The sequence below is a fragment of the Mirounga leonina genome, unplaced genomic scaffold (assembly GCF_011800145.1).
Source record: "Mirounga leonina isolate KUSES-001 unplaced genomic scaffold, KU_Mleo_1.0 Mir_114, whole genome shotgun sequence".
Classification (NCBI taxonomy): domain Eukaryota; kingdom Metazoa; phylum Chordata; class Mammalia; order Carnivora; family Phocidae; genus Mirounga; species Mirounga leonina.
In genome coordinates, this window is record NW_023270265.1 from 47,884,083 (window position 1) to 47,897,586 (window position 13,504).

At 46.2% G+C, this 13,504-nt stretch overlaps 1 protein-coding gene across 7 annotated transcripts in view; it reads right to left on the reverse strand.

The window, feature by feature from the left end:
- Positions 1-2,086: 2,086 nt before the first annotated feature.
- The window catches only part of ADAM12 (ADAM metallopeptidase domain 12), a 346,655-nt gene continuing 335,237 nt past the window's right edge, over positions 2,087-13,504 (reverse strand). For all 7 annotated transcript variants that reach the window (XM_034985935.1, XM_034985934.1, XM_034985939.1 and 4 more), the window contains 2 exons: positions 8,942-9,075; positions 2,087-6,913 (listed from right to left, as the gene is read on the reverse strand). In XM_034985935.1, the coding sequence (XP_034841826.1) occupies positions 6,853-6,913; positions 8,942-9,075 (195 nt within the window). In that variant the 3' untranslated portion in view covers positions 2,087-6,852. The remainder of the gene's footprint in view (positions 6,914-8,941; positions 9,076-13,504) is intronic.

A 13,504-nucleotide genomic window follows, 5' to 3' on the forward strand; every position in this document is an offset into this window, starting at 1 on the left:
GCGGGAGCTTGAACTCAGCAGATGCGCGTGAACGTGAGCCAAGTGAGCGAGGAGACCACATGCATTTTGTGTCTCCAGAGAGAAGCAGGTTAACTCGGCCCGAGGAGAAGACTAGCTACCAAGGTCTGCATGGGAGTGGAATTTTCTCTGTAAGGTAAAGCCCGATTAAAAGGTAATTAAAGCTCCAAAGCTTTGGGGAAAGGGCACAGAGACAAAGCACAGTTGATTTTATTGATGTTGGCAATTCTCAGCTTTATTCCGTAGTTTCTAGAACATCCACCTCAGGAACTGGGTCTGTGGGTCATAGACTGTCCTCTCTTTACACATTTCATGAGTGTTTTACCTTTTGTACGAATGCATATTCCTTTAAATTTGCTAGATTAACTTTTTAAATCTCTCTCCAAATCGGAGTGTAGTCACAACGTCTCACAGCCCTTTTCCCCCCATGATCAATGTTGACCTTCATCTTCAGTTCATTTCTCAGTCTGTTGTAGATCCTGTTCACGAGCCCCATCTGTGGCAAGAGCACATGCCCCTTCTCATTGACAAAATCCTGGAGACGTCCTCCCATCCTCCTGACAGAAGCCTTGGCCATACAGTGGGATGACTTTGGTCAATGAAATGGTAATGGAAATGGCTCCTGCCCTTCTGGGCGGAAGTTTTACAAATCCCCACATCTCACTTCCTTCTGCCACAAGACCAGCTGTGACTCAGGAGCAGGTACTCCATCAGCCCAGGGCCCCAAGGAAGAGCCAGAGTTAGAGTTTACCCCCGGATGTGAGTAAGAAATAATCCTCTTGTGGTTTGCTATTGCAGTGCAATTTAGCCAAAAATGACTGCCTATAAGATCTTGCCATAGGTGAGTTCAATTTTCCACAAATGATGTTCGCATCTCTCGAGTCCTGTGGTTTCCGGCCTTCTTCAGATCTTTAAAAACTCAGGAATAGATACTGAGTTTTCTCAAATGTCTTTTCAGTGTCCCTGGTAATCCTAATATGGCATATTTCCTGAAAATCTGTCAATTCGGTGACTTGAATAAGTAGATTTAAAAATATTGAACCATCCTTATATTCCTGAGACCTCTCACTGATTTACAGTGGACGGTTGGATTCTAGATGTTCCTATGCTTTGTGTATGTGCTTTTCATCTTTTTCCTTAGTGAGATTAGTGATTTGACTTGTGTTTTAATTTCCCCAAAGACACAACCTATGGTTTGTTGTACCATTTGGAATTTGAGTTTTACTTTGTGGCTTAATATATAAAATTATATATATATATAATAGTTATACCTATATAGTTATATATAATAGTTATCTATACAGTTATATATAATAGTTATATATATAGTTTAGTTTTATATATAGTTTGACATATAGTCTGTGTATATAGCTTTCTTTTTCAGAGGCACTTTGAAAGAAGGCATATTCTGTATGTTTGAAGTATCTCAATTTGATACATATCCATTTTGATTATTTTTTTTATTATGTTCATTTAGCCAACATATAGTATGTTATTAATTGGGGTCTTCTAGGTACTTGTTTTCTGCCTACTTGCTTTGATATGGGTAGAAGGTGGTAAGAATAAAGACCCCTTGTTACCATTCTGTATATCTATTTTTCTTTGTATTTTCTGTAGTTCTTTATGAAATTGGATTGTTTCTCAAAAATCTAAAAATTTCTACTACACTCAGATTTTCATTCTGGAGAAATCTGATGTCCATGTTTCTACCCCGCATGCTTTTTTGAATTTCTCTTTTGTAAATAAGGTGAGTTTTCAAAAAAAAAAAAAAGATTTGGATAGGTTATACATTTACATTGTTCAAAACAAGTATCTGGTCCCCCTTCCCTGACTCCCCCCCCCCCCCCCCACGCATGTTAAGAGACACCTTCTTTCTTGTGCCATCATCTGACTGGTTTGTGTGGACTGACAGCACCTGACCCCTGACCACCACTCTTTTTAGTTTCTTATGGACTGTTCCAGATCTTCCCTGTGCCTCTATAAGTGGGTGAGAATACAGATAAGGGGTTTTCCTTTCCCCATTTTTGTGACATTGTCAGTAATGAACGAGACACGTCTTTATATTTACCTGGATACCATTTATTGGATATAATATTCTTAACAATGGCTTTCTCTACGGAAATAGCAGGTTGTTACCTGTAGAACCCCAATATGAGAAATGTGTACAAAAGCAACAGACTGTAACGTGAAAGGTATGTGGAAAAACAGCCGACTGAAGCATTATAAACGGACGAAGCACGATGAACTTAAGGAACTGGTCTATTTCGTAGCTGTAAGTGTGCTGTGCTGAGTGGCCTGCAGCTTAGTGTTCAAGAGTTTTACTTAACAGTTGCCAGACACGCTCAAACCATGGGTCTTCCCCACAACCTCCCAATTCAACCTGATAGAAGGTCTGCCATTCCTCGTCTTGCCTTGGACTCTTAGAGGATTTTCTGTCTTTCTAATTTGATACTTTTTTTTTCTATCATTGCCCTACTTACATGCTTGCTTATAGGCCATGAACTTGGATGTCATTCTGCTTCTTTGTGAAACTGAAAAAATCACAAGCTATTTATTATTTTGTCTGGATTTAAACTGCGCTTAAATTGAGGACTGAATAAATTATTTTCTGGAAGGAAACTCACAGGGGGAGCGTAAGACAGGTTTTTTGCTGATGATGTGGAAAATCAGGATGGGTTCCAGACTATTCGACTCTTTGACCTGGAAGAGCTGAGGCTCACTGAGAATTCCTTTCACTGTGCGGTAAATCTCCAGGCTATCACTACCCATTATTGAATGTTATAACAATTTTATATGCAGTATTTTGTCTCCTAGTTTTTCTCCTATGCAACAGGCTCTTAGGGCTGGACTGTCAGCTGCTAGTTCTGTCCCAAGAGTAAGGAGGGGATTTCCATCCGTGTGTAGGTAAATGGCTTCTGGAAGCATCCTCACTGCACAGAAATGGTTCTTAGCCTGGGGCTCACTGACCTTTCCTGGTGTGTAACTTGTATCACTATCCGAGTTTCCAAATAGGTTTTCGAGGAAGAGATGTCAACAGAAACTGTAGAGTGAGTCAAGAGAATTGTGCCATCGGAGATGAACTGATTTTCTGGGGGTGGGGGTGATGTGCCTGTGGGAAGCGCTCTGCTGGATTCAAAGCTGGGGCGTCGCTGGTGGGCTTGTTCTGAGCCGCCACTCTGGAGAAGGGTGGGCTTTGTGCGTCCAGTGGCTGGGCTGGTGGGGTAGCCACACCCTGCCCCAGCCCCCACTCGGGCTGACCTACAGGAGCTCTGAAGGCAGAGATTTGTCACACGGAGGGGCATCAGCACTAGGTTTGGTGTGGAAAAGGGACCGGCCTCTGGGTGCTAAGAGGCAGACGTACTAGCCTCAGCTGCTTGTGTCCGACGTGTGTATGTTCCTGAGTCATGGGGGGAGTGACTGTAGCAGCCTGGGGCAGGCCTCTGGGGTGGTGGGGAGGACAAAAGATGGCAGCTGCAGTGTCTCCCACCAGTCAGCCATAGCGTGTGAAGTCCCATCTGGGGGTCAGCACGGCACCGTGAGACTTCTGGGGAGGGTTGGTATCCTGTTTATCTGGGTCACTTGTGGCTAGCTGGGGTCCTACTGATGGCAGGGAGGAAGGAGCTCCAGAGCGAGTCTGCCCTGGGCTTGCTGCTTCCAGAACACCGAAGGGAGCCCTCCGTTGCAGAAGTTCTCAATGAAATCAGCCTCATGAGGAAAGACTGCCAAGGGGTCAGGTTTCGTGAGAAAGATCCAGCCCAGCTGCCCAGGCATCTTGCCCTTTTAGTTGTCAGGGTCGTATTGGCTCAGAATGCTTAGTAAACATCAACTGAGAGATGGCAGGAAGGTGCTCGGGCGTTCTAGCTGGCCCAGCACCAGGCTCTCTGCAGCACCAGGGGAGATCACAGGCTCCTAAGAGCAGCTTCACATGGATCAGAGTTTTTGCTGTTTCTCTTTGAGGGGATACAGCGATTGTGTTGTATGGATTTGCGGGAGAACAATGGCCTATGGTTTCAGCCTGAGAATTCGTAATAAAGTTAAGAAGGCATAAAAAATGTCTCCTCTGAGACCAGTCAGGAGTATTTATGCTCATGTAGTTTAATTTGTTGCTTTTGTGGTTTCTGTGATGTCATCCCACATGTGTAAGCTGGAAAAATTCACACTGGGAAGTGTAACCTCTGTATGCATATTTGGACAATGGAAAATGTTATGCATTGTTTCTCTTGGTTGCTACACATCTGATTCCATGTGTCAGGAAAACAAACTGTTACCAAAAAATTCAGGAGATAAACTTTTAAAGAGCATGCCTGGAAAATTAGCCCTATACTTCCCAGTAAGTGGGGTCATGTAACCTACAACTGTAACAAGACAGGGGGAAGAAAAAAGTGACTACCCTCAGGGCCTATTTTGGGTCTAGACATGTTAAATTTCTCAGTGATGGCCTTATTAACTCAAACCAACCCTTATGCACGCCTATAGAACCTTTAAAAATATTAAAAATAGACTGCCATGGAAATATAAGTATTGATTTTTTTGTTTTCACATCTATAACGATATAAAAAGGGAGAGGTACACCTCCCCCCCGCCCAAAAAAAACCCCTGGCTCTTTTCCTAAGTTATATTAAAATGGAGCTTATTGCTAAAATGCTTCATTTGATAGGTTCTGCATCTTGGAAGTATTGTTCCTTTAATATCTGCATATTGGTCAGGGGATGTTAGGTTTAAACATGTTCTTATCCAGAAATAACTTGCAAGGCTCTGTAAATGCAATCTGTACTGTAGAGATAGGAATGTGTCATCCATGACATGGTGTAAGATCACAGCGTTAACCTTTTTTAATACCAAAATATTCCTGGTTCTCTGAAATGGAAGCACAGGAATTCTAGCTAAGGATTTAAAAAAAAAAAAAAAAGACAAAAGACAAACTTCACATCCTCTTCCTCACAATAGGAGGAGGGGCTAAAATGACAGATCTAAAGATCTGGGCATCTGTAAAGATAATACCCACATAATGCACCATAAAAATTCTGTAAACTTTCAACAGCATGTGTTTTGGCCTTGATACAGTTGCCAAATGTACTCTCAGTTACAGTAATTCTGTAGGTATTCAACAACAGTAATACCTTCTAACATGGCTTTGCCTTTTCAAGCAATTAAGAATTGTATGATGGAATGTAGTAGAACTGGGCTCCCTTTTGTGTGTTTGTGACATGGATTTATTCAGTTTATCTGCGATCATGAATACTATGTTGCCTAGATACAGTGGAGGACACCGGGAGAGTTCAATGCAGTCTTGTTTTCCGGAAGGCAAACCAATTCTTGGTATATTTTGTCTCTGCTTCGAGGCATAGGAAAACCGTTGAAATGACCCCAGCTGAAGTCTTTATCATAAAACACTCAGTGAATTACGGAACTGTTGTCAACTGCCTTCTAATGTGAAAACGAGTCCCATATGACCCTACTAGAAGGCAGAGGCATAATGGCATTTTACCTTGTGTGAGTATTTTTGTAATTTCCATGCCATTGGTGCAGGCAGTTTCAGGATCTTGTGAAAACGGCTCCCCAGTCAGACATTGGAAGAGTAAAAGGTTGAAGGGGCTGCTACCCAGGACCGCATTTCATGCATATTTAGGATTAGGAAATTGATTTCCTTATCACATTCTGCGATGCTCAACAGGTAGGTTGTGAGGGTTTAAAAAAAGGATTCAGATCTTATGCTAAAAATATCTTTCAGAGATTGCCACAGCCAAGCTGGGAACATAGAACGCCCCCTAAATAACGGACTAGTAACTTGGATGGCAGACTCCGCCTGCCACACGGGGTTCCATTTGGTTGTAGTTTTTGTGGGCAGAGGGAGTCTGCCTAATTTTTATCTACAGCATTGATTCACTAGATCTGGTTACTGGTTCACATCTGAAAATAGTTATGGTCCCATGGAAAGCCGCCTCTGTCTGTCTGAACGCAGAATCCTTGTACTGTAATTTGCTCAGCTCCGAACAGTACAGCGGGCCGGGGGTTTGCAGTGCCTGGGCAGTAGCCTGCTTGTACAAACGCCCCCCTTCCCCATCTAAATAAGGTCCGAGGCCAGCATGGTGGGAAGGGCAGTGTTTCTGTAAAGCAACGGTCTTGGCCTGCTCCTCAAATGTGCTCGCAGCCTGCGAGCTCAAGGTCAAGTTTCTGCCCTGGTGTGGCCACACCTTAAAATTCCTTTCTGCTACTCAGGTTGTCTCCAGACCGTCCTGGTCAGAAGCCAGAGCCTTCCTTCCTGTCCTGGAGCTTCAAGGTGTGGCTGCTGGTGGGCTGAGGCCCGGGCTCACAGAAAGCCCAGCCCAGCCTGGACTTGAAGGCCCTGGCTCTGGGCTGAGATCAGGGGTCCCAGGGAATCACTCAAGGTTCTACCTGGGGTCTCCTGAGCTGGGTCTGCGCCATAACCACAGCCGTGGATAGTTGGGGAACCGTTCTGCCAAAAAAGCCTCTATCAGAAAGTCAACCTCCTGTCCAGAATCCCATAAAGCAAGCTATTTCAAGTTCACTAACTACTGAAAGCACACAAGCCTTCCTTCCCTGGAAAACTCAGTGATGGTAAAAATGCCTCCCACAGCGCACCGCGCTGTAGCCAGCATTTCGCATAAATTAATAATTTACAAGTACCTGAGCAAGTATACAGAGCACCATAGCACAGCACCAGCGGCAGTAGCTCGAAGTTCGGAGAATAATGGTGTTTTAAACATTAAAAAAAAATCCTAAAAGTTGGTACAAAAAACGAACTCCAACTGGAGTTGAACGATAGTGCAAACTTCTGTCTTCACTGTCGGAAAAAAGGTGTCGACTTGCTTCTCACTTGGTGTAGGCGGCGTGGGGGGGTCTGGGCGCTTGATGGGGGTGTTTAGGAGCGGGTCTGCGGCAAGAGAAAACAAAACTGTCACAAAGGTGTAGGCGGAGCCCCTGAAAGCGGCTTCTGCGGGTGCAGACGTCTGCGGTCGGGGTCCTTCCCCGCCCTTGGCTGAGCCTTCAGGATCAGCCCCCACCCCCGGTGCTGAGGGCCGGAGACGGCTCTGGCATGTGGCAGGGTTGCGGGTCCCCTCGGGGAGACTGCTGGTGGCTTATGCCCCTGGCCACGAGAGGAACCCTCGCCAGAGCCCCACCTCCTCTCCACGAGCTGACTCTAGAACCGTGCCCACTCACTAGAAAAGATGGGAGCCACATAGGTCATCGAACCTTTTCTAGGAGCCACGTGAGAAAAAGCAAAACCTAGAGGGGACACAGTTTAGTGAAGAGTTTCACTGAACTCCGCACACGCATCGTAGCTGTACGTGTCCGTGGGGCTGTCATCAACAGGAAAAGCCCCCGCGCGACTTGGCATGTGGGGCCCTAAGTGGTCCCCATCCCGCGTGCGTCTACACTGACGGGATGTGTCGTTTCGGCAACCGGATCAGCCCGGGCACGTCTGGGGAGCAGAGCCGGGGCACGTGGGATCCCTCAAAAACGAATTCTTCTCCTTCGAGAGCAAGACCAACACCAGCTCGCACCGGAGTCAGCGGCCGGCAGAGGGGACGACGGGCCACAGCTTGATGGCATTTAAAAAGAGCGCCTTCCCCTTGTGTCCATGTAAAGCAGTGCTTTTTCTTTTGAACAAGAAAAGTAACTTTAAGACCGGCATACAAACCACAGTGAAATAATTAGGATGCTCTGCAATCTTTCTGTATTTATGCAGTCGGGAATGAAACCACTGTTCTGCCCCCTTGACCCGTGTTATCGCTGGGATTTATGAGGCCGCTCGCTCTCTCACAGGCCAAACATTTTTCCCCAAAGCTGTAATGACATCACGAATGTGTCTCTTCCCCGCTGGAGACACTGAATTACTGAGCCCAGGGCCTGGCCAACAGCCTACCTTTGGTTCTTTCGAGCTCCTACAGCAAGCTTCCTGCCAAGGGGGTATGCGTGTCAGAAGGGTGTTTTGGCTGCAGGTGTAACCTACCCATTGTGGGGAGCGAGGGGGGCCAACCTGTAGCCTTTGTCTGTTTCCAGGGTGTAAATCCTCCGGCTGTGTGAGCCGGCCACCTTCCATGGCATTTCTGCCATACAGAAATAGCCGTGTGTAACCTCCAGAACATAGGTAACGGTAAAAGGTAAAAAAGGGGTTTTGAGGCTTTTATGTTTTTCACATAACTTGTCTCAGTAGGTGTTTATGTAATAGTGGCTCAGTTTAACACCTAGCTTGCAAAATTCCTGGAAATCGAATGGCTCTCGAAAACCAGCATGGACCAGCCCTGGCCCACAGCCGGCGTGCCTCCCTGGGTCAGGAGTCTACCTTCCTCATCCTGTGGGATAGGGTAAGCGATGACCACGGCTGGGGAACAGTCTCAAAAAGGAGATTCCTTTTGTTAGTTGGATGGAGAAGCTCCCCATTGTACCAAATGTTCAGGAACTAACTCCTCACCTCACCTCCCTCATTCATATGTGACTCCCCCCGACACACCTCACCTCCTTTCTCAGGACCCCAGGGATGGGGCAGAGTTTATGAAGGTTTCCGATGGTTTTGGAGGTATGTTCAGTCTTCATAGGATCACAGCACTTGTAGCTGTTCGTCTTCATCTTTTTGGGGGATGGGGCTGGCCCATCTCAAGAGTCACTGGTTTCCCAGACACACGATCTAGGACTACTTGATCCTGGTTTCTCTTGGGACACTGGGGCTCTTGCCAAGAGCCACTGGGTGATTCCAGGGATTATAGGCTTGTGACTGCCTCCTGCTAATGCTCCTGTCTGCTTCGGCAACTCCTTTATGCTGTTCCCAGGTACTGGGGTATAGGAAGCCTGGCCTTAGACTACTGGGCCCACGTCCTGACAGGGCAGGGAAAGCACAGGTCGGTGCGGCTGCCCCACACGGTTCTGGGGAGAAAGCGATGGGCTGGGCTGTTACACCGACCTGAGGGGCACCAGGTGGAGCCGCTCAGCCTCCTGCTGTCCCAGGGTCCTGGCTGAGGCGCTGGCGAGCCGGCTGGTCTTGTTCAAAGGATCTGCAGGCAGAGGCTTCTGAGGAGGGCTTGGCTTACGAGTTCCCTGCAACAAACCACAAGATTATGTGTGATCACCCATCTCTGTGAGCTGTGACCAGAACCTGACCTCAGGAGCCACCAGAGTCCCCTGCAAAGTGGTAGGAGTAAACAACTTTCTGAACGCATCCTCTCGCCATACAAGCTGGTTGACCTTTGTTAATCTTCTTGCCAACATTTTCTCTAACATTTAACAGGTGTCTCAATAGGCTCACATAGTTACACTCAAAGGAGGGGCTCCAGATGGCACACTGGTCACAGGTCTTGGGATACAGTGGACACTGGCATTTCTGGGCCAGTGCCACCTGGAGGATGTAAGCTTTCCTGTGTCTTTAAGCTTCCTTTCGATTTGTAAAGGCCTAAAATTGAGAGGTTGGTAAAAATCCGAATCTTCCAGAATTGTGTAACAGAATTCCTTCAACTGCGAATGAATTTGCCAACACAAGTAATCATCTTTCCTCCACCACTGTGGTGTCCATATACCCAGTGATGATCCAGATGGCTGAGTGAAATGCACCAAAATTCTTCTACCAAAATACTTAGTTCAAAGAATCACAAACTCACATAGAAAATGACAACCAGGAAGAAAACCAAAGAACGTGTTTTGAGGGACAAGTGTAACTCTCTAAGGAAGCTAATGGAAAGGTCACATGGACCAGAGCATGAACTTGGGAGTGATTCTACACTGGGCTTTATCTAAACACCAATGCCTTGGGACTGTGCCGGTCACTTGATAGGCCTAAACCTCAATTTCTCCCTCCTTAAAATAGGAGAAAAAAGGGCCTATCTCAGAGCATTGTTACGTAGACTACATAAAATGATGCACAGGAGGGTGCCTGAGGGACTCAGTAGGTTAAGCATTTGCCTTCGGCTCAGGTCATGATCCCGGGGTCCTGGGATCGAGTCCCGCATCGGGCTCCCTGCTCAGCTGCTACTCCCCCTGCTTGTGCTCTAATAAATAAAATCTTAAAAAAAAAAAAAGCAACAAACAACAGTAAAACCACAAGTCACTTGTTTCAGGGGCCCCTCCCCCAGCTACCCTAAGAAGAGGGGGTGCAGAGTGGGACCTGGGGTGGGAAGTCAGTTAAGTGTTGACCGTGTTCTCCTCTTGGCCCACAGTGAACACAGGTGCCAAGACACTGCCTTCTCTGGTCCTTGGAGCCTAGAAGCCCTCACGAATGCAGGGCAGGTCTGTAGGAAATGGCGCCAAAACCTCAAGGAAGACAGGATGTCCTAGTAAGAAGATGTTCTACCTCTCTGGCACAGGACGCGCTATTCCATACTTCCAAGACCACTCAAGAGGATTTTGAAACACTTGACTTGAATTTCTCACAGTACTTACCCCACTAAAATTACATTTCCTCCGCAAATGGAGCTCAGTTGAAAGAATGCAAACGTGTATAATCACCATTGAACATATCTTTGTAAGCAGAGGAAGCAAGTCTGGAAACCACAGCTGTATGGAAAATATGCCAAGTTGAAACAAGGAGCAACGGGCCACTGACCAAGGGACAGACTTCAAAGAGACATTTCTATACCAGTTCTTATTAAAGGAAACAACACAGAGCAAATGCCTTAAGTAGGCATAAAGACCATCTAATGTGCCTGTGAGGCTGTGTCCTGAGGATGGGCTGTTTGGATATTCAACCAGGCTCTGCACAAACACAAGGGTTACTTAGCCTCTAAGTTGTAGAGGGGGTGCTAACAGGACCTTCCTCAGGAGGTTGATGTGAGGACAGAGCTATTATCTGGAAAGCTCTCTGTGCAGGTCCTGGCTCACAGGGTCCAATGAGTATGTGTAAGCTATCCTACAGCTATTGGGGAGCGAATTTACCATCTAAAGGTACCGCAATCCTACCAACAAACTTCGGGTAATAAACTATGGGAGTAAATCAAGCTCCATTTCCTGGAAGAGGGCAGAAGACTATGAGCAAGATATTAGTGTGTGATGTAAAAATGAATGTGTGCACCTATAAAACTGAAAGGCTTTGAGGTTTAAATGATTCATTACTAAATGATACTAGTTTTGCTGCTAAGAATGAATAAGTATCTGGTCTTGGTAATAAAGATAATGTCAGGTTTTTATTGCAGTGGAGAAAAAGTGAGATCCGTGTTATAATGTATCATAATATGTTTGGATTTATCACAGAAACTCAGGAGATAGGTAGCTTGGCCATTCATTCTAGTTTGTTTGGGACATTCGCAATTTATGTTTATGGCCCTGTTTAATTATTAATCACCACTCTCTCAGCTATGTCCCGGTTTAAAGGATAAATTGTACGGTCACCATAGTGACCAAAGCCCAAACCATGGAAATGCTGATCGAAAGTTCTGACATCAAACCCTGGGATCCGCAAGGCACCGATCCACTGTGAAACCGGTCACACTCGCAGATGCTGCCTAGGGTGACATGTCTACTTCCTGCCAGACCCGAATGTGAAGTTAGTGAAAGATGATGCATCCTCCCTTCTCAGATATCAGGCATGGCGATGGGAAGCCTACAAACAGGTGGGAGGAAACCCTAGCTGCACAGGCCATGACCTTGCAGGAAGGGGTAAGAGTCCTACACACCCTGTCAGACATCACTTTTCATGCTGCCTTTGTAAACCTCGGTTTCCAAGAAAAGTCCAGCCTGGCCACAAAGAGTCCTCAGAATGGAGTGGAGAAAGGACTCCAGGCCAGATTGTTCATACTCAATAAATATTCCTGTAGACCGATTAAAATTAGGAATTCAAACCCCCATTTCTCTCCCTTTTCAACTTCCAGATATTGGAGGAAAATCGAGATCCACCATTACATAGAACTGTCTCATTTGTCCATGTTCTGCTCACGTTTTAGCAGCAGTTGCATAGTTCAAAGTTTTTAGAGGGTTGAGAATACATTTTTAAATCCAAATAGAGTCCTCTGCCTTGACCACCACCATCAACCATTATTTACCTCTGTAAGCGAGAGTAAATGCGTCCTGCTTATCGGAGACCTCTCCACAGGAAGATCAGATGTTTTCACGGGAAAATGCCAGCAACGCCTCGGGTATCCCCGACGGGCCACGCAAGGCCGGGGTGCCATCAGCCTCACCATCCATACTCAGCCTCTGTCTGGCTCTGTGAGGAATACGCTTCAAGAGAACTCCAAGGATAACCAGTTCTCAGGGAAATGCGGCAATTTCTTTTTATTGTTGCTTCAGAAAAGCAGAGGTCTCGACACATCGGCTCTCTTAAAAGAACACACTAACACCTGTCTGTAAGATGACCTTGACCCTTCTTTCTGAGACTACCTGAAAACAGTACAGAAAATGCACATAAAGGAGTAATACTCTATCTTTGAGAAAAATTTACAACCCCAAACAAACATATAAAAAGGAGGCGAAGTGTCCAGCAGGCCAGGGTGAAGAAAGGTCATGAGAAGGGAGAGAATGCCTGCCATGGCCAGCCTGACAGTGGAGAGGGGAAATCCAGCCCCCCTTGCTTGAAACAGGTGTGAGGAGTAAGCAGATACCATGCTATGTCCGGGCTGAACAAGCAGCAGTGTAGACAGGCCCAGCCACCCGTGCCAGCCTGGAGCAGGGCCAGGGCCCACAGAGTCCTTGCTGGGAGCAGAGAAGGCCAGACCCCTCTTCCCTCAGAGCCTTGAGCACTGGTCTGGCCCTTCCCCCAGCTGTCTGGTGACTGGTTTTCCAGGAAGAACTGTCCACATTTAAGGAGGAGTTGGACACCCTAGGAAAAGGAAGGCAAGCGAAGAACCCACCCTGCAAAAATGTCTATCTGCAGAAATGAAAAACAGAGGCAGCAAAACTCAAATAAAACCATGAAAACCAAGGATGAAAACAGTACCGAACACAGGGCTGTGAGGGTCCTAGCTGAGGGAGATGACAAGTTCCACAGTAAAAGACCACAGCAAAGGTGACACAACATGGTGTCACTTAAGGGATCTGAGTAAAGATAGAAGAAATAGCCACATTTATTTTATAAAAACTTCCCTGAAATAAAGAGGGTCAAAATCTATGGATTAGAAGGGCACCGTTTCCCTGGTAGAAATAAATTCGACTCCTCAATAGTAAGACACAAACGACTGAAGTTACTGGACAGCAAGGAGACCAAATCATATCACTCAAAAGGGCAGGAAAAAACAGCTTCTGATTTGTCCAGGGCAGACAGAGGAAGCCCAGGTGTAAAGCAACAAAGAGCTGCAAGATGGCAAGATATACCAGGTCAACATCTCACTGCAAGAAGCAGCCTGCAGAGGTGGGTAGTACACTGAAGCTGAGAAGCCATTTGGCAAATTCGGGAAACCTAAGTTTTGGTTTTTATATCCTTTTATGGTGAGGGAGATAGGAGTCCAAGGTCAGCACCAGCCCACGTTTAATAGGAGACTATCCCCTTCCCTTCCCAACCTCTCCCCAATAAAGCCGGGCTCTACAAAGAACTATACCTCAGGTA